The sequence below is a fragment of the Triturus cristatus genome, chromosome 4_2 (genome assembly GCF_964204655.1).
Source record: "Triturus cristatus chromosome 4_2, aTriCri1.1, whole genome shotgun sequence".
In the NCBI taxonomy this organism is placed as follows: Eukaryota; Metazoa; Chordata; class Amphibia; order Caudata; family Salamandridae; genus Triturus; species Triturus cristatus.
Genome location: NC_140586.1, coordinates 666838105 through 666864951, shown reverse-complemented (window position 1 = coordinate 666864951; position 26847 = coordinate 666838105). Strand labels below are relative to the sequence as shown.

Below are 26847 nucleotides of genomic sequence, written 5' to 3'. Positions count from 1 at the left end.
CCTGAACTCCAACTCCAGATCCAGTGGCTTGCTGGTTACCGAAGGTTAAAGACCTTGTGGTACGGGGATAGGGATTGAAGGGAGAGTTTGGGCTGACCTATAGAGATTCTGTTCTAGTACAGGCAACAAAAAGAACAAAAACATCAATAATGCTACCACTGTTGCCCATGAAAAAGAGAACAAGATTGCTGACAGTGGGAACAGTGAACCATATTAACCTGTATACAGACCAGCGAAACTGTCAGTGATGATACTACCAGCAGATTTGTCGCAGAACATGTTTCTGCAAGACCCCCTCATAGAAATGAAGAGCAGCCAGTACAAAGCACAGATCAACAAGGTGTAAGTACTGAAACAACTGTTGATAATGTGACATTTCAAACTGCAACACCTCTACATTTGAATTAGGTGAACATTTTGAGTGCTCCGGTAACTGCAGCTCTCAAGATTTGACTACAAAATTATCAAAAGATGAGACTATTCCTTTATATGACAATATTGAAGAATCTGCTAAATTAAAGGAATACAGTTAATGACAAGTTTTCTTAAAAAAAAATGGAAGAAAGGTAAGGATGGTATGAAAGAATATATTAGACCACCTTGGTCTTATGCATGACTTGCATTTACAAAGATTTTGCTGACAATTTGAATAATAACAGTGGTTTTCATTATAAGGATTGTGCACAGAGAATATATTCTGGATGTAGCGAATAGAGTTGCAATACTTCAAAAGCTAGATAATCAAAGTGAAGTGCATAAGGTTACTGGAGGAGTGTCTCAAAGAAGAATGGTAGCCACTCTGCTGCAAAATGGTGTCCACTCGGAGGAATTAGATCCTCAAATCTTTGGGTCAGTGTGAGAAATTGGGTTGTTGGTTGACCACAGTGCAAGCCCTGGCAAAGCAGCAATCACAATCCTTGTCAGGTTGAGGCACAAGGTAACCCAAAATTAACCTTCGTTCAACCCTCTGATAGTTTGGCAAAAGTAATTGTGCAACACTTCAAACAGAAATAAAGAGAAAAACGCCACAAATGGATCCTACACCAAGTTAGAAACATAGAGTACATTTTAATAAATAAAACAAGACCAAACCAACAAAAATCCAATCAGTAGAACCAGAGATTTGCAATCTTAAAGATTTTAGTCAGAATAGAACCTGTGGACATCTGGTCGCGTCGGACCAAGACAAAGTTACAAGTTGAGGTCGACCACGATGGACTGCGAGACGGCTACAGGGGCCCAGTTAGGCCTGCTTGACAGAGTACCTCAAACCCTGGTTTGCGGAGCGTTACAAGGATCCTCATCAATGATTCTTCATTCACCCAGAGTGGTGCGATGGTTCCGAGATGTGGCGAGGCTGTGATGAAAGGGCCTGCGTTGTGGAGGATCCCGTTGATGGGGCTTGCGTTGCAAAGCCGGCATCAAGGATGCAGGTTGCAGTCGGGGCATGTGTCTGTTCCGAGGAATTGCAAGGCTTGGCTGTGATGAGGAGCCAGGTGTCACTGTCGAGGCTGCAGTCGACGAGGGATGTGTGAGCCTGCACAAAGGGTGTATTACGTAGTGGCAGTTTCAAAGGAGGTGCAGTCTGTGGTGGCCATGCAGGTCTTTGCGATGGGTCCAATCCACGCAGAAGCTGCGATGCACTGGTTCTGCTCGGGGTTGTGCCACTCAACAGAGGAGATTTGTCAGTTCTGCGGGATCCATAGAGGCTAGCAGAAAACCTTAAGTCAAGGTCCAGGCCTGGGGTGGCACCACTTAGCAAGGTAGACGCACAGATGGTAGAGGCCAGCCATCTAGCCCATTGAGACACTCTGGGATTCAGGTTTCAACAGATGCAGGCCCAGTTCTTCTCACCCAGGCAACAGGGCAGCAGGTCAGAACAGCAGGGCAGCGAAGCAGTCCAGCAGAATGGCAGTTCTTTCAGCAGCACAGCAGTCCTCCTTCCTTGCAGAGTATACACAGGTCTAGAAGTATACTAACGAGTTGGTGTCTGAGGGTGAGTATTTATACCCAGTTGTGCCTTTGAATTGGGGAGAAGCTTTGTGAGGTATGCCTTTGAAGTGCACATGTACCCTACCTTGCTGACCCTGGCTCCAGACTAACTGCAGGGAGTATGCAGCCTTTCGTGTGGAGACAGGACACAGCCTATTCAAGTATAAATGGGGCTGGGCCCAACTCAACCCTCCCATCCTGCCAGTAATGACCCATCCAGTCACACCTAAGCTCCTCATTGTCTGTGGCTGTCTGGGAGGAATACACAAAGTCCAACTGTCAATTGTACTTAGTCATGTGACTCAGAGACAGGCTGTAGGCACCAAACAGCTAAGGTAAGAAAATGCCATAAGTAAGGGGTTTTCAGTACAATTCCAGAGGCACCAAACATGAACTTGTTACCTGTTCCCATTTGGGAATTACACTTCTAAAATGTATTATGGTAATTCCAATGTTATCCAATCGAAGCGCTAGGCCTTGGAGTACTGAAAAATGAATTTAGGAGTTTTTCACTACCACGACATGCAAAACCTAAAAGTACATGCCGTACATTTAAAACACATTGTACCCTGTCCTTTGGACTATTCAGGGCCTACACTAGGGGTGAGCTATGCGTATTAAAAAGGAAGTTTAGGGCCCAGCAAAAGGCTTACTTTGCAAGGTCAAAAGGGGCAATTAAAAACTGCACCCACACAGGTTGCAATGACAGGCCTGAGACATTTTTTAAAATGCTACTTAAGTGAGTTGCACAATCAGTGCTGCCAACCCATCAGTAGCATTTCATTTACAGGCCCTGGGCACAGGTAGTCCTACTTTAATAGTGACTTACAAGCAAATTAAATATGCTAATGGGGTATAAGCCAATTTAACATGTTTTAAAGAGAGAACATAAGCACTTTAGCAAAGGCAGGCAGTGGTAAAGTGTACAGAGTCCTAAGGCCAGCAAAAACAAGAGGTCTGAAGGAAAACTTTTAGGGGGAAAACCACACCAAGGATTTCATAACTAACAGTCAGCAATAACTGTCCAAGTTTCACACACTTTCCATCTCAATTTAGATTACATCTTGCCCTCAGGCCACAATGAGGGTGAAACCATTGCTTATGGAACTACAGACAAATGCTTCAATGTATAACACTGACCATCATCTTGCTGCGGAGACTAACAAGCAAATGTACTACTACACCCAATATATTGACTGGTATCTACATTCACTGAATATAGGAATATTAAAAAGACATCGAAAAAGGGAAGAGTGTCAATTTCAAGTAATAGGGAGTAAATCCAAATTTGTAGCAAAATACCCTACGTTTAAACCTACATTGGAGTACAAAAATGATGCTGAAACATATGTTTATAACCAAAATGCAACAAACTCTACTTGTGTATTTATATGTAGACACAAACTAATATATTCATTAGAATTTTTAGATGGGTCTACCGAGAAAGGTTCTTCAGCTTGGAATGTTCCAGAATACTTTGTATTTTTGAATGATCCAATTCAACAGATAACATGTGCAGGTTTTGCTAATGTTAGTAAATTGCTAACATCTTTGATACCTACAGAAACCGATTCTCGCTTCTACAATTGGAAATGGAAGATAGCACTGAATGAGAATGACATGCAAATATGAATCAATAATGGTATTTTCAAAAATGTATCTCGTGAATCTGGAAGAACTTGTGTGTAGAATCTGCGAACAAATGAAAGTTATGAACGTTTTCCAAAAAGAGCACCAGCGCCATATGATAATAAATCAGACCCTTGTTATAACATTGTAAACATTGACTCCTATGTTATAAGTACATTATGTAAAGATTGGGTGACTAACGTTTCATTAGAAGCTGTAAAACAACACAGGAACATTACAGTAACGTTTGAATGTGGATACTTTGGATCCAACAAAACTGAAATTAATAAAATGTGATCCAATTGCTTTAACTTTTATGGCTAGAATGCATAGACCTGCTGCAGAAGCTTTCTGAAAAATAAAAGTAATAGATGCAAAAAATATTCGAGAAACATTTGATGTGACAGATAATAATTTGGAAATGATGATAAAGAAAATGTATTACATTTCAGAAATGTCTTCAGTTGTTTTTTGATGCATTCAAAGATGTGAACAGGAACAGCTATATTCACCCTGCACACTTCTTTTGAAGAACTGAAATTGCATAGGGTTCCATATTAATGGATTAATTAAATTGAAATATTTTGTGATCATCAACAAATGGTACAAACAAGGTGAGTTAATACATTTTTAAAACTTTCCCTACATTTTATGCTATGGAGACTGCACAGTCTGGGTAGATATTTCCGCCTGGAAAGTGTAGGGAAAAATTAAAAGTGTATTTAACAGGAAAATAGATTGTAAAACTATTTTTACATGACATATTATTGCAAATTAATTGTATATATGTTATATGTAAAACAAAATAATAACTGCTCCAATACTATTAACCTAATTTTGATAACAAGCCTTAATGAATGGCATTATATCAAATGTGATTCAAATTATTTTCTGAATTTTAGAAAAGTAAATTCCCCCCCCCAAAAAAAACTTCTGTATTATGCATTAATATTAATTAAAATTGATGTGCAGAAATAATTTAAACTAATGCATCTAACGTTACGGACATGGACCACGGCGGACGGTGGGCTGGAACTCGGTTGGGCTTGCCCACCGGGCTATCTGATTAGACATGTACCTCGTGCCTCCGGTAGGGGAGGTGGAGTAGGTTACATCTATAAAGATTCGATCTCCCTGGTGGAATTAGCAGTTAGGGAAGTAGTGGGGTTTGAGCTCATGGGCTTCTCCATCATGTCCCAGAGTGGCTCTTTGATCACAGGGTTGCTATGCTATAGACCTCCCTCCTCAACCACAACCTCTCTTCAGCCATTGGTTGATTTAATCTATGATCTTTCAAATTCCCACGCTAAAGTTGTAATATTGGGAGACTTTAACCTCTGGCCGTCCGGCCCTCAAGATCTGGCCTACAGAGAGCTTTGCCAATCGTGTGGTAACATTCAACTTACACAGTTGGTTTCATCACCCACGCATGTTAAGGGACATGTGTTAGATCTGATCTTCGCTGACCCGGAGGTGGTGGTAGTGAAAGAGATCCTGGAGCAGGGTTGGATAGATCATTTTTTGATCAATATGTCCATTGGTCTATCTGGGCCGTTAAAATCAACCAATACAAGTGGCTTTAAACTTAAGCGCCAATGGGCCCGCCTTCTTAGAGAGCCAACTCGTCCTATTCTACTGCCTAGGGGTTTCCAGGTGGAGGACAGTGTAGATAAGAGCTATACTGCACTCTGTCAGCAAATTTCGACATCCCTAGACGAATTGGTTCCTCTGCGGAGGGTGAGGGAGAGACCCAGAGTGACTAATGCCTGGTTTAATGATGATCTGAGACAGCATAAGATCCGCTGCAAACAGGCTGAGCGTACTTGGAGGAGAGGATACAAGGAGTTGGATAGGGTAGCGTACAGAGTGGCCTTACAGGCATATAAGACTCAGCTGAGAAGCGCTAAGGCTAAGTTCTTAGAAGATACCTTGGATAAGGCCACAAATAAATCGCAAACCCTATTCAAGCTGGTCAATAATTTATCTAATCCATCCTGTACAGCTTCAGCTATCCCGGCCTCTCAGGATCTGTGTGATTCTCTGGCCGCTGCATTTGAGGAGAAAATAAGGACCATCTTGAATGGACTCTCAGTGCCTGGACAGCTGGTGTCACCGTTACCTCCCTCACTGGAGTCTCTCCGTTACTCGGTGTCGTTCCGGGATAACAACAGGGTAGATACTTTTTGTTTACCTTGCTTTCCCATTCCTACATCGGAGGAATTTGATGCACTGGCCAATGGAGTGTCTTCAGGCTCACCATTGGATCCAATGCCTCATAAGATCTGGAAGGCATTTCAGGATGAGCTGTTCCCTCCACTCTATTCCATCTGCTGTCAGTCACTGATGACGGCGACAGTTCCAGTTAGTTGGAAAGTGGCAATAGTAACTCCACTATTAAAGAAGGCTTCTTTAGATCCATCATGTCCAGCCAACTATAGGCCCATCTCGCTCCTACCTTTTGTAATAAAGGTCCTCGAGAGATGGGTCACAAAAGCCTTGTCCAACTATCTGGAATTAAACTCTTGCCTGGATACAGCTCAGTATGGCTTTAGGCCGGCACATGGTACTGAGACCGCATTGGTTACCGTGTTGGATGATCTACGAACGCGTGTCGACAGGGGCAGGTCAGCTTTTCTGGTGCTGCTGGACATGTCGGCCGCGTTCGACACGGTTGACCATGCGGTTCTCCTGAAGCGTCTCCACAGTGCGGGAGTAACCAATCTAGCTTTAGGTTGGTTAACGTCTTATCTCAGTGACAGACAGCAAGCGGTGGCTTTACCACCTTTTCGATCAGCCACTCGACAGGTGAATCAGGGAGTTCCTCAAGGGTCGGCGATTAGCCCGATCCTGTTTAATTTATATCTTCGACCCCTCATAGTACTGATTAAGTCATTCGGCATATCAGTCATCAATTATGCCGATGACACTCAACTGATTTTTTCATTTGAGGGTAGTGAGTCGGTTTCGAAAGACACCTTTCATCGTTGTATGTCGGCTACAGCCGAATGGCTGCGAACTAACTCACTTCAGTTCAACGGGTCTAAAACGGAGGTTCTCCATTGCTCTCCTGATCGCCTCCCTCGTGCGCTGCCTGATGATTTCTGGCCACCTTCTATACCTGGCTCTGTGGCAGGAGCTAAATCGGCTCGTAATTTAGGAGTGGTATTCGAACCGGATCTAGAGCTGGATGGTTCAGTAAATAAGACCGCAGCGACTTGCATGGGCCTGCTTCGTGCCTTACGCAAAATCTTGCCAATACTCCCCCAAGGTTTTAGAGCAGAGGTGGTGCGTAGTATTATACTCAGTAGATTAGACTACTGCAACGCACTGCTTCTAGGAGCTCCTAAAAAACTGACCCTTAAGCTGCAGAGGATCCAGAACATGGCGGCGAAACTGGCTTTATCGCGTCCACGCTCTGCTTCCTCCTCCGCAGCCCTAGCTGATCTCCACTGGTTGCCGATACAACAGAGGATCGTGTTCAAGGCAGCATGTCTTGTATTTAAGGCGTTGCATGGACTTGGACCAATTCCACTCCAGGGCCTGTTTTCATGGTACCAAGCTGCCCGGCCTCTGAGATCCTCATCGGCATTTCTGGTGCGGATTCCAAGGATCACTAGAGTAAGGATAGGTGGCCGCGCTTTTAGCTATGCGGCCGCCTCACTATGGAACTCCCTCCCTCTGGCGCTGAGGGGTCATCAAGATCTGCTCCCCTTTAAAAGGGACCTTAAGACCTATCTGTTCCCAAGGGCAATGTAAACATTCTTCCGATGGTTTAATGAGGTCTCAGCGCCAGGATACCCTTGGGGTGACAGATGCGCTTTACAAGAAATAAATACAATACAATACAATACAATCTATGTTTTAGTAAAAAATATTGTTACAAAATTTTAAATTCAAAATATGGTATTAAAATATTTCATCATTAAATAATACACATGTACTATTTTTATATATTAGTTAACATTAAATTATATTAATATATATTAAACTATTTTAAATATTTGTATTTAATTGAACATTATTTGATAAGGGGTTTTAGTTTTTTTGTTGTTTTTTTTTTAATTCCCTACATCCATTATTTTTTATGGGAGGGTGTTGTAGTACCGATTGTTAGGCTTGTGTCATGCTGGACTACACATTTTGTGAATAAACAAAAAGTAGTAAATTAACTCAAAAGTGTAAATTACCTAAATAAAGTAGAATTTACCTTTCGGAATCAGGCCCATATTTCTTTTGATATATATATAACAAATGCAGTACAGCTACAACTGGAAATATTTGCAAATTGAAGGTATAGCAAAAAACAAACAAATCTGAGATTCTAGAAACAATGAAAAACGTTTCTTATGTTGAAAGATTCAAAGAAGATTGGTTTCCCTTAACAGAGGATTCAGATATTCAGTGACATCGTAAGCCTGCCAACACAGGAAGCAACAAATACACTCTGTTGGTCAAATACAAACAAACCATCATATGTAGATCTTAATGAACAGCTAAGCATCATCTCAATGCTATTTAAACAAAATCTAAGGGCCTTATTTAGAGTTTAATGGACAGGATAACCCCTCATAAATGTGCCGGATGTTCCGTTCGTCATGCATTGTAGCCTATGGCACTTGTAATACATTAGACAGGACATCTGCTGTGTTTTGACAGAATATCCTATCATCCAAACTCTAAAAAAACCCTTTGCATTAAAATCAGAAAGCGATTATTATGATGCTCATGTGGCACAAAGTGCAAGTACAGTCACACAAATATTACAGGCAACATATCCATGTCCCTTTATTGAAAGACTAGAAACTAAATTCATGAACGTCATTTAAGGCTATTTAGGGGTCGCAGCTGCAACCTCTAACTTTTTTTTTTTTTTTTGCATCTTTTATAAAGCGCGAACTCGACCCGAAGGTATTGGAGCGCTGTACATGAGCACCGTATTCACAATACATATTCAGGCACGGGGAGATTAAGTGATTTGCCCAGAATCACAGGATGTGGACGCGACCTCGAGGTTCGAACCCTGGTTTCCTGCACCAAAGTCTGCAGCGCAGCCGACGGACCACATCCCTGCTACTCCTGGCACTTCCTTTGTGACCCGTGGCCTCAGAAGCGGTAAATCATTTGCCTCCTCTGAGGCCAGGGGTCGAAATTTAAGTGACAGGAGTAGCAGGGAGCAAGTTAGAGGTCGCAGCTGCGACCCCTAAATAGTCTCTAATGATATCTGTGCCTCTACTTCCTGTTCCTTAACACAACAGGCGTATTAACTGTCATGAAAACAACAGAAAATAGCAAATAGTATTTTAGGGTTATTCAAAGAAACATTAGGTCTGCTTCGCATAAACTAAAGTATATACTTCCATATGTTTTCACAGGATTGTCTCCAGTCCTAAACGTGGGTGCAATTACAATGTGTGTGCTCCAGAAGAAGAAATAAAAGGACTCAGTAGGTGAAGAAAGTTTTGTACTTGTGCATAAATTGAACTGGAAGAAAAGGGTTTGTCTACAAGCCTCAACAAATAGCATTAACTATTGAGATGTCAAGCACTTGTGACCTGAGGTTTATCATTTTGGAGACGTGTGCTCTACTTACCCACTGAAGAATAACACCATGAAGCAAAATGGTCTGGGGCACTGTAATATAAAATCGACTGAGCTCTTCCACTCATAGAGCCGTTCTATTGCTTTACAAACATACTACATGCACATCAACAAGATTCACATTTAACAGACTAACGGCATTCATAATTAACAAACCTTCCATGTCATTATTAAGTATAAAAGCTCACACAAGATGGGGCAATTTATCAATCATTGCATAAGACTGGACAAGCTTTTTCTGGTGACTCATGTATCTTGCATACAAATCAGGCATAATTGTATGCCAAACATGAATGCACTAACATGTTACAGAGTGTATATGCAAAGTTAAGGGCCTAGAAAGCTAATCATTTGACTAGTAATAATAACTAACAGATTGTGCAAGATCAGCATGCTATTTTAGTAACAGGTTGGCTTTGTCCCGCTAACAACAATAACAGAAATGCAGTGAAGAAGAACATGTAATTTGGATCGCGCTGGTGCAAATTCTACCTCAGTGTAATCATAAGGGGGCATTCTAGAGCAAAGAGGTGACCATGAGGTGCAGTGACTGTGTGCCATTAAGAAGTGGTGAACAGACCATGCGCCCCCTGCAATGAGGTTCCAACAGTCTGAAGGACCATCCAGGCAGGTGGATGCAGTGCTTCATTGTACCCACCCGTAATGGGATCTCTCAATCCCTTTGAAAGGCAGGACATCTGCTTCAAACAGCAAGTCCACCTTTCATTAAAGAGCTATTTACTGTGCTAAGGCATATCCTCGTCTGCACAGTGAACAGTCAGTTCACTGAAATCGGGTTTACTGTCCTAGTCTGCACCCGGTGAATCCAGTTAGGTTGTGCCATGGTGCAGAGTGGGACGGTGCGTTCTATACATAATACACCTTTGCAGTCAGACCCATGATGGTTGAGCACATATTCAATAATTCTACTCATTCTCCAACTTTCAAAATGAAAACATTCATGAGGAATATACAAATGCACCAGCCTACTTAACATCTGACACCATTGATATAGGATTTAAAAAGAAGCTAGGTTGTGGTCAATGACATCATTCTTACTTATGTTTATTCCTGCATTGCTCTTCTCATAACCTGGGGTTGGCAGTGTGTTCTCAAGGTAGCCAAATTGCGGAGTCGTCTCGAGGATGAAGGTTAGCTCCTCAGGCAACGTGTCTTCATCATCACCCCTCAGGTGATCAAAAATGATGCAGGCTGAAGATCCTTCATCTACTATGAGCATCTCTCCTGGAAAGAAGAATGGATGTGTTGACTGGTGTTAAAGGAATAATCATGTACTCAATAACCTGACACCAACAATTTCTCAAACCAGATTGAAAGTTTATGTTTAAAAATTAAGTCAGCTCCACAGAAATTAAGGTATTTTAAGGACATTATGAGGTTTGATATCTGGAAAAGGCTGTATTAGTTTTGAGCATTGTGGTTCCTCCAACCAGTAAAACACTATGACTGTGATAAATGGTCAGAATATGCTCCGACATGTACAGTGATTTACAAACAGGAAAACGAAACTGTAGTCAGGGTTGAACTGGAAACAAAAATCAGCTCTGGCACAAAATGTGCAGACAATCCCTACACTGCAGGAGGTGAAGATTAGCAGCGCCCGTCCTGTCATGAAAGCAGTCCATTTGCTTGTAGACTACGGCGGATATATCAGAATGGCCACTCCGCCACTGTAATATTGCTGAATAGTCAGAAAAAGAAACAACATGTCCGTTAGGCGAGACTATTACAGTGCGAAGAGGTAAGGACCTGCAATGGCTACTTAGGATTAATCGGCCTGTGCATTATATTTTTAACGACTAATATGCTTATTAGGACAGTCTACAGCAGGCAACCTTTTGTTCTGAAACATGTGTTTAGTAAGGGTGGGTGGTTAACTCTGCTCCGTGAATAGAGTTTGCAGACTTTTGCGACTCCGTGCTCCACTCGGGGTGTGGAGTTCAGCAAAAAACTCAGATTCCACTACGTAGCAGATTTTGTCCCCACAGCCCACCATTAATGGCAACATAAAAATGATAAAATCATATTTCTACGACCAGTACCTCAAAACGCCTGCCCCTCTAAAAAACCATAACCATCCTCTTCCTAGTGTTCGTCAGGGAGAGCTTCAATGTCAGTTTTCTATGTCTAAACGGAAGTGGGCACCCAGTGCATGTGCTTCCGCTCATTTACACTTCTGCCCAGAATCATTGTTGCTGCCTTTCGGACGTGTCACCGCGCATGCGTACATCACTGATAAGGCTTCTGACTGCGTCGCATCACTGCCATTTTACTGGCAGCAAAAGACATGAGTCTCCTCAGCACTCTGGCCGGGGAAGGTGTCCGACAGCAGCAACCTGACACAGAGACCATCCTGGGAGGCAAAGGGCTCGGCACCGACACACTGTACATAACGGAGAGGTGGGTCGGAGGAATGCATATGAATGGTAAGCTAAGCATCAGTAGGCAACGAGGTACAGGTAGCGGCAGACAAGAGATGGCGCCCCTACCCTCTCTAACATCTGCCTTTATTTATTTCACATGTGTATTATTTATTCTAATGGAAGTTGATTGTAGGGGTGGGCTAGTAGAGCAACTCCACTCGGTCGGGGAACTCCATGGAGTTTTTATGCAACTCCCCAGAATTCGGCATAGTACAACTCCGCAAGCTCCGCCCACCCCTGGTGTTTAGTAATGTGAAGCAACTAAATTTTTTACATGCAATCATTGATGGCAAGCATTACTTGTTTCAGTAAACATCAGTTTTTAAATGAATGTGTGAATTAGCAAAATACTTGCTAAGGGACAGCACCTTCATAGTATTTAAAGATCCGCCAAACATTTGACTACTGCATTCTTGAACCCCTTTAGGTAACTAGACATAAGAAAAGTCTTGGATCAATGAGCTAAAGGTTTAACTTTAGGCCAGCAACAATGGTCATGCACCCTGGGGCCTGTACTCCTGAGGAGTCTTACAGGTGTGTGGTTTACATACATGTGTTACTTCAGTGTAACACATAATGCAACTTGGTGGTTAGGGCCTACTTAAATTCGGATTGTGGCAGCACTCGGCTAGAGTGTAGCAACAGCAGTAACACTCAGGATTGTACTGGTAGCCAGAAGTAGTCCTGAAGAGTTTTCATATTGGAGTCATGCTGCATAATACGCATGGAGTCAAACTCTTTAGAGCAACTTCTATATGGGGCGAGATCCCTGTACGGAACTGTCATTTTAAATGGAGCCTAATGATTACTTTACACCTCAGGTTTACAAAAATATTTTCCAAATAAGCAAATACTCTGCAGTAAGTCCTGAAGCCCAAATGAAGAAACATTCTTGTAATTCAGGGCCACACACTATATCCAGGAACATGAGTTTGTTTACAATTACAAATCTCATATGCACTGTGGTTTTCGCAGCATTGCTCGAGAACCCCTAACCCATCTCATCTGGCAGCAGACTACTCCCATAGCTCATGAGAACACTCTCTGGACCTGTGGAATAACAGAAGAGGGCTGGATATGTTATTTGTGACCTTTGTGGCAGTCTGAATAGCCTGGACTAAAACGTAGACTCAAAGGGTCAGATAGCTGATTTGCTGTGTGGCTTCAAGGGCATAAAAATCTGTACGTGGTGACCTTCAGCAACTGGAACTGTACTGGACACTGCTGGTAACCTCTGCTGGATTGCGTCTTGACCCCTAAGTGCTGCCCCTGAGGTTCTGGGAGACTTAGATGTGACCAAGTGGAGCTTCCCCAGAATAGTTAGGCCTTAAACTATTTTTGAACATCCAAGACCTCCAAAGCATCAGTAGGATCTTGTGTAAATGGTGTCTGATTTCAAAGTGCCTTTCTTGTATACAGCTCCAGGCTGCCCCACTGGATGATTCTGAGCTCTTATAAAGAAACTAATTTTGAAGGTACAACATAGATACTGGGTCTAGCAAATCTATGGAAAGTCATCACACTTGAAATTAAAACTCTCCGTGTCTCGGGTACCGAAAACGATTGAACACTAAGTAAGGGGGCAGAGGGGGTGACTTTCATAAGTTCATATACAATAGTGGTCAACAAGATAACGCACTGGAATAATGTATAATAAAGCTAATCTATGTAGACGCGATATAAATCCATGGAACTATCGATAGTCATATGGAATAGATTATGTGTAGCCAAAGATTATATGACTGCCAAAATCTTATATGATGCCATTGATATCACATGTACTGAACAAATGACCAAATCAATAAAGTTTGTATAAAAAAGAGGGTATGGCTAAGCTGCCGACTGTAATGGCCACGCAGAGTTGAAGGTCCGTCAGCCATCCCTTGAATCCGAGTCCTAAAGGGGAATGAAATGCCGCTGACCTGTCCATGAAGTCCGAACATGGCCCATGTGAAATCTGAGGCAATCTGGGGGAAGAAGCGCCGTAGAGAGCTGAAAATTGCAGGAGGGAGGCTGGACTGAGCTGAGCTGCAGCCTGCTCTGGGCCTACTTCAGTTGCAGCGTGGAGAACCGGAGAAGAAAAAACAACCTGCCCGCGATCTGCATGGGGGCGTGAGACATCTACAGTCAAGGGGTGAGCCAAGAAGAGCTGCAGATGCATGGGCAGGTCACTCAAATATAAGCACCCGGGCCGGCCGAGTCACTGTGCGGCTCACCGGGGCCTGAGGGAGCGATGTGGCATTGCGGAAAGGCCCCTGAGGACGAGCCATGGCAGAGGAGTGATGGAGGCAGCCTGCCTGCGATCACAAACCCCAGCAAGGTAGGAGAGCCCAGGTGCTAAACAGCAGGTGGGGCAAACTGTTCCCAGGAGATGCCCTACCCAGTGGGGCCGAAGACAGGCCTAGAACATCCAGGCCAAGAGGTGACTCAGTAAACCCCTGTGCCCCCACTGCCTTAGGGTCTGGATAACTACATACCGGAGCCATAAAGAGTGCTGAGTGTACTGCAGTGGTGGACTGACCCCTGGTCTGTGTTAGTAGACCCTCTGACCTGCTTGGCCCCCAGGGTTCAGATTGCTGGGGCCCAAGAGCAGGGTTGGAGGGCGGTGAGCCATTAACTAGGCCCATACAGAGGATGGCAGAGGTGATCCCCAGACTTGTGGCATCAACAGCTGGCATCGAGAGGCGAGACGACATGGCGCGCAAGGACCCTCAACAGGGCAAAATGCCCTTCGATGCTGTTAAAGAAAAACCTATGCCGTACTGCACCAAAGAGGCTAAAGAGGCCGCCTCAGAACTAGGGAATGAAGGGATGCGTTTGAGTGCTGAATCACTTCTGAAATAACTGCGTGATGGCTTCAAGGCGCTAGATGGCAGGTTCGATGTGCTTGACAAAAGGCTAGATAAAATGCATGAGAGGTTGGATAGCCATGAGTGGAGGCAAGATGTAGCAGAGAGCACAGTATCAGATCTTGAGGATGGAGCAACACAAATCGCAAAAAGGGTTGAAAAACTGGAGAAACAGGTCAAGATGCTGGCTATAAAGCGCAAGGATTTGGAAGCGAGAGGAAGGAGAAGCAACTTGCGCATTCTTGCGGTACCTGAGTCTACAAACTGGCCGCATGTATCAATTCGTCGAGAGATTGCTCACGGAAACGCTTTGAGCAGAATCCTTTATCGCCACATTCGTAGTAGAACGTGCTCACCGCTCGTTGGGGCCGCTTCCTAATCCGGGCTTTCCGCCCGACCCATAATTGTGAGACTGTTAAACTTCAGGGACCGGGATAATGCCCTGAAAATGGCAAGAGAGAAAGGACCATTAACTTGGCAGGGATCTACAATCTCCTTATTCCCTGATTTGCCATCATGATGCAGGAGGCACAACATAAATATGCAAGGGTGAAGGCAACGCTACACAATCTTGGTCTAGAATTCGGAATGGTATATCTGACTCGGCTGGGGGTAGACATGCAAGGGAAAGTGCCCATTTGTGACAACCTCATGGATGTTCAAAACTTTTGCAAATCCTTCGCTGAGACTGAGCACAATAACCAGTGTGAGTCATCGGGAGGGTCGCAGCCGGAACTCCACTCCAGTGCCAGAAATTGACCTGTTTCTGACTGGATAGGTATGGGAGTGGATAGGGCTGAATAGAGACACAGCACTTATATCAGGACATGTGCCTGGTGGGTGCAAAGAAGCCGGGTATATTACACCTAGTGCAGATGCTGTCAATTGAATAGATAAATCGTAAAGGTCCATATTACAAAAAGCGGGGGCTGACGTCACCACACCCCCAGTGAAGTTCACCTTATCGAAAATGGTTAGGCATAGTTGGCATTTGAAAAATATACAATTGTTTTGTTTGTTGATATGGAGGAGTGCTGGGTGGACAGCCGTTCAGCATGCAAGGAGGGGGGGAGTCCCTTGAACCGTGATGCATAGGGAATTTCTTTTTTTTCAACTAGGGGTGCAACTGTACCAAGAAACGCTCAAACTCAAGTTGATATAGAGGCGAGCAACACATGATGACATTGGCAAACATTAAACCATTTGCAGACATAGCGCTCATGACCTGGAACATCATGGGACTTGACAACTTTCGGAAGTGTAGGCAAGTCAGACAATGCATGCGAAGGCATGCAGTGGGCGTGATGTTCCTACAGGAAACACACCTGACGCCCACACGGTTATCCTCATATGCTTCCACGTGGGGTAACAACAGGTTTTTTGCTAATTACATTTCATACTCTCGCAGAGTAGCCATCTTGATACGCAAGTCGGTGCCCCTCTGGCATGTATGTACAATAATTGACCCGGAAGGACGTTACTGATATTTGTGCAGCCAAATGTTATTGGCCAACAATAATCCACCAAATGTAGATGACCCTGAATTTTTCCATAAATTACAAACACAAATTGCCCTACTAGAAGTGGATCATATTTTAATGGGGGGAGATTTGAACATAGTGCTGGATCCAATACTTGATGGTACCGCAAGAGTCCCAATTCCTAAACCCCACTCCCGCACTGCGTTGGCAGAAATATGTGAACAGTATACACTACACGATGCGTGTCAACTGTTACACCCCACTGAACTTGCCAATACACACCACACTGCTCAGTGCAACACATGGACAAGACTGGACTACTGGTTGCTCTCCTGCACCATGACCCCCTGGATGTGGAATTTCACACATCGGGTGCGGGAGGCATAGAGCGACAGTAGCGATTCCCAGAGAGGGCGCTATTGGACACAGTCTTTAGGGGCGAACTTAAACAGGCGATAACTGAATACTTTGAAAACAGCGCAGGGACAGTAAGAACAAAGGCCACTCTGTGGGAGGCATTTAAAGCGTACATGAGGGGCGGGGTGCATTTGCAAGGGCACAGGGATACTGAAGGATCTCAGGCGTATACTCACCAGAATAGAGGGAGAGCTCTCAAAGCTGGATCAGGATCAGGCAGGTGGAGCAACCCTGGACTATTTGCTTAAGATGGCGGCCTTGATGCTAGAGTACCAAGCAGCGGCAAAGAGAGAGCGGTGCACTTTCTGGGTAAATATGCCATAGCCAGGAGGTATGGGGAGGGGGAGAGCTCTGGACACACACTAGTGCAGCTGCTACAACCACCATGTGGACCGTCGTATATACCTGGCTTACATGGGCCGCAGAATGGACATATAGCCGACACTCCCGTAATTATGCAAGAACTGCTTAGATACTTCACAGACATGTACACCACTAGGCGAAAGGGAGGTGAGGGGGATATTACAAACTACCTGGAAGAAATCGCAATGGTGTGGTTGACAGATGGGCAGCAATAATTCCTTTGTGAGCCCTTCAGCATTGGTGAACTCAAGCAAGCGATAGAAGCTTTTGACGGGAACAAGACCCTGGGATCCGATGGATTCACCAGAGCCTTTTATAAGACCTAAAAGGAGATGTTGGCAACACACTTACTGGAAGTATATGCGGAGGTGCTAGAACAGGGGGTACTCCCCCCCACACTGTGGGAAGATGTCATTGTACTACTTTTAAAACCAGGAAAAGATCCTTTATATTGCGGGTCCTGCAGGCCACTATCATTGTAAATGTTCATACCAAAATACTGGCCAAAATGGTGGCAACCAGACTTGTGCTTCTCCTTTGGCAAATTATATCACCAGCACAGCAGGGGATTATTCCACATAGGTCCACTGCATCAAATCTCTGCACGTTTTTTGCAATTCTGCATAGAATAGTGCCTACAGTGCTGGCGGTGACTGCACTGCTTGACGCAGAGAAGGCCTTCGACTTGCTCGAATGGCCCTTCCTTCAGGCCGTGCAGCACAAACTGGGCTGCCCAGCTGGGTTCATATTACTTATTACTCTATTATATACCCAACCCAGAGAGTGCATCAGAGTGAATGGCACGATACCCAGTTCACTTAACATAACACAAGGCACCAGGCAAGGCTGCCCAGTATCACCGCTTATGTTTATCAAAGCAATGGACCCCCTTGTGACTTCAGATCATTGTAGAAATGTCAGTACCCAAACTAAGATGGTATTAGATTCATATAGGGGGAAGCTGTCTCCATGAACAGCTTCCACTTCAGGATGAAAATTCCTTTTTGGGCGCTCCCTGAGTGGGTGCAGAGAGTCCAGAGGAATATTGCATGCTCCTATCAAAGTCTTCCCAAACTAGGAACATTTATTAAAGCTTAACTATTACCTTTAAAGTACACTGGCTACTTATATTTATTTTTCCTATTTGGGAATATCAGTGCAGGGGTGGTGGTCTGCTGTAACTTGTACTATCCCTTTGTTCGTAACCGCTCTCAGAGTTTCACAAATAGAAACCTGCCTAATTAATATTAATTAGGCAGATTATTTTCAACACTCCTTATATAAAAGGCAGGTTTCAAAATAGGTATTTAATTTGCACCCACTATTTGCAATTTGCATGTATATCCGCTGATAAATGATGTAATAACAACTCAGAATGTTAATGCTCCTGGTTTTGAGTTCTGTGTGTAACATGCAGCTGGCACGGTCAAAACCCTTAACATAGCTCAGAAGATTAATGCAGCAAGTGCAAATAACTGTTTTAAGAAGAGCTGTTAAATTGCCTTTACCTGACTAGTTATGCAAAAACAAGTTTGAAATGTCCAATAGGGGTGCAATAGACTACTAGTACCAGAATGTGTTAGACCTGGTTTTAGACGGGTTTACACCTTTTGTCCCCTATTTTTCGTTGGCTATAGGATTCTGGGCACTTTACCATTGCTGATCAGTGGTAAAGTGCATATGCTCTCTGTATAAATTATGATATCATTGGTTATCCATTATTAGCATATTTGATTTACTGATAAGTTCCTAGTAACGTGCAAGGTGTGTGCCTGTAAATCAAATGCTACTAGTGGGCTTGCAGCTCTGGTTGTGACACACACATGAGTAGCCCTGTAAATGTGTCTCTGACCTACGACTGTAGTGTCTGCGTGCACAGTTTTAAACTGCTATGTTGCCCTGGCAAGTGCACTCATTTGCCAAGCCCTAACCTTCCCTTTCCTTACATGTAAGGCACCCCTCAGGTACCCCATGGGCAGGATGCAGTGTATGTGAAATGTAGGACGTGTATTGGTGTGTGTGACTTGTACTGAGATTGAAATACTGCCAACTTAGTTTTTCACTATTGAAAGGCTCTCTCTCCCGTAGGCTAACATGGGAGTTGATTTGTAATATCTTACAAGTATAACTTTCCATAGGGACAAGATAGAGAAATGGAGTTTAGGCTCTCTGAACTCAGAATTTATCAATGCACCTTTTGGTAAATGTGTTTTTAAATTCTGTGTTTGAAAATGCTACTTTTAGAAAGTGGTACAAAAGGGGGTGGGAAGGCATGGCTTGGCAGTTCGGGATGGACTGTTCCCATGAGGCACAGGGTCAGACTGATTTGCATATGGCCATCTCTGAACTGGGGTGGCAGAGTGGGCTAAAGAACGGTGATGGATCAAACCCAGATCTGTTGACTGGGTGTGAGTGTTTGATTGGTTCTGATGCTCCGTCCATCACCACCCCCTTTTGTACCGCTTTGTTCGCCATAAGTTGGCAGGGTATGCTCAGACGTGAGTCCCTTGCTCACTTTGCCACTGGATTCAAGCAAGCCTGGCTGAAAACGGCTGAAATGCCAGAAACCGGTCCTAGGAAGCTTGTTTCCGGTCCAGGGAAGGCATGGCTTGGCAGTTCGGGATGGACTGTTCCCATGAGGCACAGGGTCAGACTGATTTGCATATGGCCATCTCTGAACTGGGGTGGCAGAGTGGGCTAAAGAACGGTGATGGATCAAACCCAGATCTGTTGACTGGGTGTGAGTGTTTGATTGGTTCTGATGCTCCGTCCATCACCACCCCCTTTTGTACCACTTTTAGAAAGTGGGCATTTTCTTACTTTACCATCCTGGGTGCCTCTGGCTGTTTGTGTATTCAGTGTCTGGTGTTTGAGTGACAGGAGCTGGGGATGTGCATTTACTTTAGACAGTTACTGGTGGGGTTGAGGAGTGCCCTGCTTTGCCTGGATGATTCATCGCTGGGCTGCATAGACCTGGTCTGCATTTAGAGTAGTGGAAGGAGTTTTGCTTGCACCTGAATAGGCTGTGTCTCTTTTTCACAATGCTGTCTCTGTCCCATGTGGTCATGCTGCACCAGGGAGGACAGGACTAGTTTGGACTGGGTTCAGAGACCCTTACAGCAAAGAGAACAATGACAAAATGGGGTATAAGTATTGGAACTGAAACCCCAGGACTTTGGATACTTCAAGGAATAAGAGGACCCTGCCGAGAAGAAGAGTGGATGGACTGTGTGAGGAGTGCGGCTTTTTCTATGTGAGGGGTGGGTTGGCATGCAGTTGCTGCTGCTTTTTGTGGTGTAGGAAAAGGACTGACTCTTTTTTTCCCTGCTGTGGTATCCTTCTAGTGAAGAATCTCCAAGGGCTTGTGTGTGCTGGTCTCCTGTTGAAATTCTAGGGATACAAAAGACTCCAGGAAAGATCCTTGCTGGATCGCAAGGGAAAACCTGCTTGGAAGGAGTGCTGGAAGCTGTTTGAGGAAAGCTGCCGCTGGTGTGTGTGGGGTGGGATGGACTGCAGTTGCTACACCTGGCTTGAGCAGGCCAAGGACTGTAGTGTTCTTCACCCTTATTTTAAGGAAGAGTATATACTGAGCGTTTTATGGTTGCTCCTTTGGAGCATGTGGTGAGCGCTGTATTTTCCACCTTCCAAAGTGAAAGTAAGTGGTGAGCGCTGTTATTACTTCTGCAAACCTGAGCGCTGTGCTTAGAGCATGTGGAGCACTTTAGTGTGCCCCCATCGTCATTTATAGGGCCAAACAGTTAAAGCCTGTGAGAAATGCTTCTTATGTACACAGTGTGCCCAGATGCCAAATAGCCATGCAGCACGAGCTCTGTTGGAGTGGCCCTGTGCTGTGCAAAACTGGCATGGACGACTAAAAAAAGGAAGGAACCCTGGGCGTGGCCTCTGCTTATTGCCATAGCAATGCAGGAGCCAAAATAGAAGCGCCAGCCACAGTCCTGAGACCTTTCCTCAGTGGGGCCCTGCCTGCTAGGAAGGAAAGGATGGAAGCAAGAGATGATCTGCCCAGAAATCCGGAGCCGATCCAGGGCAGTTGTAGATGGGCCGCAAGTACACACTCAAATCCCCGGTGCGAGCCGGCACTACCCAAGGATCAGGAGCAGGAGCTCCGCCGCAGAAGCCGCACAGGACCGCTGGGCCGTGCTCTGCTGGCAGGAGCTGGCACCTCACACCACCCACCTTGGAGACCTGAAGGATGGCTTTCAGCAGTGAGGTTGTGTTTTGCCTGGGGCACTGTGCTCACTATGCAGGCGGGCAGGCCTGGTTGGGGATTGGATGCATGAGATCGAGGTTCTGGTTAACAGCAGCTGCACTGCGCAGTCGTGGGCAGCTGCGGCTTTGTACACCTTTGAGGCCTTTGCTTTGCTCCTCTGGCCATTGTGAGGTGAGCCCAGGAGGAGCACCCGCTGCAGTTGGTCTCAGCGGCTGCGCCAGGTGTCATGGGCAGCTACCACTCACTTTTGGGGGCATTGTTTGGCAGGCATTTCGGGGAAGACCACGACAGAGGCCCTCCCTCTATAAGGTTAGAGTATCCCTGAATGGGAGACGAAGGCCATGTAAAGCAGGGCCTTACTGCAAGAGCCGCACAATATGTGCAGTAACGTGTCCATTATGTTTATGACATGTGCAACCTATAAGTGGTTGCTTTATAGCTCCCACTGGGATGGTATGCATAAATGTCATCAGGATGATGTTTTTGACATGAACAATTTTTAAAAGCCTAATTGGTTTAACTTATAAGTATTTGCTTTATAGCACCAAATGTAATGTTGTGACAAATACCTAGTGGCAAAGGGATTATTGATTTATGTGAATGTGGTCTAATGGGATTTTATGTACAATAGAAAGGATATTGTTTATATAACCTTATTGAGTTTATTTTTGTGGTGTGCCTAGTGTGTCACTAGTGTGTGTGTTGCTCAAAAGCTTACTGCCTCTGGGATAAGCCTGACTGCTCTGCCAAGCTACCAAGGGGCTGAGCAGGGGTTATCTTTTGTGGCTGTGTCTGTTTATTTGTCCAAAGTTCATTGCATAGTAAGATAAAGAGACTTTCATACAGCCAACAAGTGTTTCGCCCCTATGCGGTCATTCGGACCAGGGCTTCCTCAGGGCTATATATGAAATAAACAAGACAATCTTTGTTTGGAAGTGGTGCATTATTTCCACCAGATGTTTAGCTGCGAGGATGAGGTAGGACCTCCACCAAAAGTGCTTCGCTGTCTCTGAGGTTTCTGCATCGTTGAAAGCTGAACTGTGGTGTTTCTCTAATGGCATCTGCAACTGTTGGATTCTGTATGAGTAGATTCCAGTGTTTTTTTCAGAATTTTGCGAACGTGATGTTGGACATTATTGAATTTGGTTATGAAGTGAATGATTGGATTTGGGTCTGTCTGCTTGTTTTTATTTAGTAAAGCATTGCAGTCTTGCTGTGCAAAATGGTGTTGTTCCCTGGTTAGTTTATGTTGGTTGTATCCTCCTTGTCTGAGTCATTTGGTGATCTCCATTGATTTTATTTCATATTCTTTTGGTGAGCTGCAGTTGACTCATGCCCTCTGGTCTTCTCCTGATGGAATGTTTGAGATTTTGTGGCTCGGATGGCAGCTTGTCACATGGAGAATAGAATTGGCAGCTGTAGGTTTTCTGTGAAATTTTGTGTGGAGTGTGTTCTGTTCCACATACACTGTCAGGTCCAGGAATTCTATTTCTGTTTGTGAAATGCTGTATGTTATTTCTATACCCCATCTGTTAGGGCAGAGGTTGTTGATAAAATGTTTCAGGAGTTGTTTTGGTCCTTGCCAAATGAGAAGTATATCATCAATGAAACATCCCCAGTAAACTATGTTACTGGAGAGGTATTCCGAGTTCTCATTCCATAACCATTGGCATTCCACGTCTCCCATCAGCAGGCAGGAATATGGAGGAGCAAATTTGGCCTCCATAGCGGTCCCCTGGAGTTGCAAATAGTAGTCACCTTTAAAGAGGAATTAGTTGTTAGTCAAGCAGAATTCCAACATCTCCATGATCATTCGGTATCTTCCCAGATAATGCACTGATCTTGTCTGTAGGCATTTGTTTATTGCTGCCAGGTTGTCCTTGTGTTTTATCGAGGTATAAAGACTAACCACGTCTATGGTTGTTAGGAGGAAATCAGGTTGCTATGTAATATTCTGCAGTTTTTGTAGTATGTCATTTGTATCTCGAATATATGACCTATATCTCACCAAAATAAGCCTCTCCCTAATTATAAGCCCACCACTGAATCTTAAACTTTAGTCCCCCATTAACTTCCTGAATCTCGAGCGCCAGCTCCAAATCCAAGCACGCAGTAATATTTCATTGTTGTATCACAAATTGCACTCTCACTAATCACTGCACTCTGTCTCAATGTCACCTCACATATACCATAAGCAAATCTGATAAATCACCATTCACCCCCGACAGCGAACCACTTTTGGTGGAGGTCATACCTTATCCTCGCTGCTAAGCATCTGGTGGAAGTAATGCACCATTACCAAAACAGGAACAAAGATTGTCTTGTTTATTTCATTTACAGCCCTGAGGAAGGCCTGGTCCGAATGACCACATAAGGCGAAACACGTGGTGGCTGTGTGAAAGTCTCTTAATCTTACTATGCAATGAACTTTTGACAAACAAACAGACAAAACCACAACCAGAACTCTGGAAGCATTTCTTTGTCGAGAAGCAACTGTAAAATGGTGGAGGAGGTACTCGCTCACTCCTGACTGATCATTAACTGAGGTACATAAAGGTTTAATACCTTGCGACTCACCTCCTCTAAAAACAAGATAAAAGGCAAATATGTCCTGGAGGGGATTCCATGAACCTTTCATTGTTACAAACTGGTTATCTTGTGTGTGTAACTACCTTACACTGCCTTGAGTGGTGCGGTCTGCCTGGCTTAGGTGCATACCCTAGCCAACCAGAAACCCCATTTCTAACATAATGCAAATAAAAAGCGCAGAAGACTTGAAAAGAAATCATGCTGGCAATGGGATTACTTGTGGAAGCTTGTGTTAGGTGAATGTCACAGATTCAATTCCTGAAAGATTTTTTTGTTACTTCAGTGTCTTGTATCAGGTCAAAAGTTGCAAACCCATTAAGATAGCTCAGTCAGGTAATGCATCTTCTTCAAATACAGTGTGTACATGGTAAGTCACAGTCAGAACGTGGCTTTCTATCTGGAAGTCAAGAGAAAGAGTACTGCAGAGGTATTCAACACAACAGTAATGCAAGATACAGAAAACAACCTTCTCTAAGGAGATTACACAGGAATGTCTTCTACAGGCATTTGTGTGTGTGACTGAGCTATTAAACAATATATATTTTGCCTTTTGAAAAGAGTTACATTATTTATATCGGGTTTCGTTTTTCGGATATTACCACATTTATTTTACAACCCCACCTGAAAAAGACATTTCTTCAGGTCAGAACAGCTGTGGGTTTTTGACTTCTTATTTACTCAGATATTTTCACATGCTCCAACTGCCACTGATTTATTAATCCAAACCTGTCATAAGTAAATGTTTGGCAAAGATGTTGAATTTATAATCTCAAACATTTGAGAAGGCCAGAGTTCGAAGAAACTAGTTTGCACAACTTGTAGAAGGCCAAAATTAAACTCTGGCCATGTGACTTTTGCTTGACTGCCTACACCAATAAAGAAGTTGCTCATGTTTGAACCGTGCAAGGCTTTGAGTTCCAGCCAGAGTATTTTGAAGCAAGTCCATTTCTTGGTGGGTATCCAGGAAATGATTCTAAACTTCGGGTGATATATAGTATGAGTGTTTCCAGCCATAGAAAAACTGAGCTGCTAAATTTTGTGCTCTTTGTCGATTACTCAAAGTTTAGGCAAGGAGTACCTCTCAGACTCTTCTGCAGTAGTGTATGCGTGTGAGGTCCACTTAAATGACCAGGGTGATTTGCCTTTAGTTTGAAGTGGAGGGATTATTTTAAGGTGGTGCAAAACACACACTTTTGTTCACAGAATCGAGAAAGATAATTAAGTGTTGAAGATGATTCCCAAACTTCTGATGGAATTGGGGACGGGCGTATAAGAGTGAACTGGGAAACTCGTCCAAAATGATGATATGAAATGACAGAATTTTACCTGATGTGTGAGGATTGAAAAGAGTAAGCAAAACTTTAGAAGTAAGATAGATCTTAGGCAAATGTTGTTTCCTGTCAGGTAAGGAGGATGATGTGGTCAGCTGGGTCCCTATTTCAGATACTTTATTGCAGATAATGGCAAGTAAGGCACTTACGTTCGTTTGAGTGATTAACATTTACTCGCTTTATTGGTACAATATCTAGTTTCTAGTCATTGAAAGTAGGGTAATCACTTGAAAATTGAATCTGGATGATTTTTACAGAAAATAAATATTTCACCCTAATGAGCCAACACCTGTAAACTATTTATTTATTTTCTTACTGTGGAGTCAGTTAAATGCTCACCACGTACACTGCGTGGTGGTCTGCAGGTGGTGAGTTGAATTCCCAATAAGGCAGACTCAGCCTTTTATCTCTTCAAGACAATTTATTTGAGTAATTTCAAAAATGGGAAATACTACCATGTGTTATACACACTGGTTAGAAAATACATTAGAGTGGCATGAAGGATTATAAATAAATTATTATTTTTGTTTCACTACAGCAGGTTTTTTAATGTTTTAGTCAGAACATACAATTCAAGCCAGACCTTTTGCCCTTGCCAATGCTTTTTGTTTGTATGTGCCAACTTAAAGGTATTTGGCAAAATTAACCTGACAAAGTAAAGCGCGACACTGAACCAAAAATAAAAAACAAAATTGTTCTATATTTTCAGCTAGTGTCAGCATGTAATAAGGGTGTTTTCATTTTTTTTTTAAAACACTCCATCAAGATGACATTTTTTATTTTACTCAGTGCAATGTGCAGCTTGAATTATTTTGCTGACAGTCTCGGATGCACAGATGGACTGGAGCATCCTCACTCTTGACTTGGTTTACTCTTCCGCACCAGTTGAGCCTTTCTAGGACTCTTTGTCGCACCGGGGTTCAGGGCCACCCCGACCCCTCTCATGCTGGGTTTGTGAAAATAGCCTCCCAGGAAGCCATTAAATGTCATGGAAACAAAAACCTTTCACTGTGAAGTTACTGGCTGATGTCGGTCGCCTTATAGTGAGTGATTCCATACATTACTAGCAGTTCATGCAGAGTTTTTGAAAGAATCAAAGGCGACCCTGGAATCAACTAAACACGATTAAGAAAAGAGTAATTTTGTTGACTTAATAAATGATGACATTTTGACAGTAGGGCTGCAAATTAGAGTTGTCTTTGATGCACGCTATGCAGAACATTCGGGTGAAACTGGAGTAGTTTTTAATGCCCATGCAATGTAATGCGAGTGGTACTTAAGTCACATAACTGATATGATTTCTAATGAAATCTCTGATGCCATATGAGGGGCTACGATTAGAATACAGGGATAACATTATGCCATAGCTAACCTCAAATGGAGTATTTCACTGTTTGCAGATTTCGCACAAGAATCATCATGTCCCTTCAAATGAAGGATTTTGAGAGAATCCTCAAGTCTTTTATAATGAGGGTTAGGTAATGATCCTTGTAGACAATCTTAACCTCTATTTTCTGTAGTATACACCTATGAATACACATCTTTTGCTGGCATTACCAGCATGACAGCACCAATACAGGTAAAGATAGCTTGCACTCTCCATAAAGAAATGAAAAATCATGTAATGGGGCTAATTGTTTTTTTTTTACCCAAGTCAATCAAATTCCGAATCACCTCTGAACCAAATGCGCGTGTACAGGTAAAAGTAGGTGCACACTGCTAAAGGATTTCATATCATAGTTTAAAATGCATGCTCTGAAGTCATGCAAGTAGGACTCTCGTTAACACCGGCTCTCCACCATAGCATATAAAGTGAAATAGGCCAAAACCGATTTCACAAAGTACTTACATGCACCTAGATCTCTTGGAGCATGGGTGGGTCTCAAACATTCCAACCTTTTAGATATATATAAAACTTCAAAC

General features: G+C 43.6%; 1 protein-coding gene across 1 annotated transcript in view; it reads right to left on the bottom strand.

Moving 5' to 3' along the window:
• LOC146834868 (FRAS1-related extracellular matrix protein 1-like) overlaps positions 1–26847 on the bottom strand; it is a 991143-nt gene that overhangs the window by 583417 nt on the left and 380879 nt on the right. The window contains exon 18 of the mRNA XM_085602468.1: positions 10279–10464. Coding sequence (XP_085458594.1) covers positions 10279–10464 — 186 coding nt within the window. The remainder of the gene's footprint in view (positions 1–10278; positions 10465–26847) is intronic.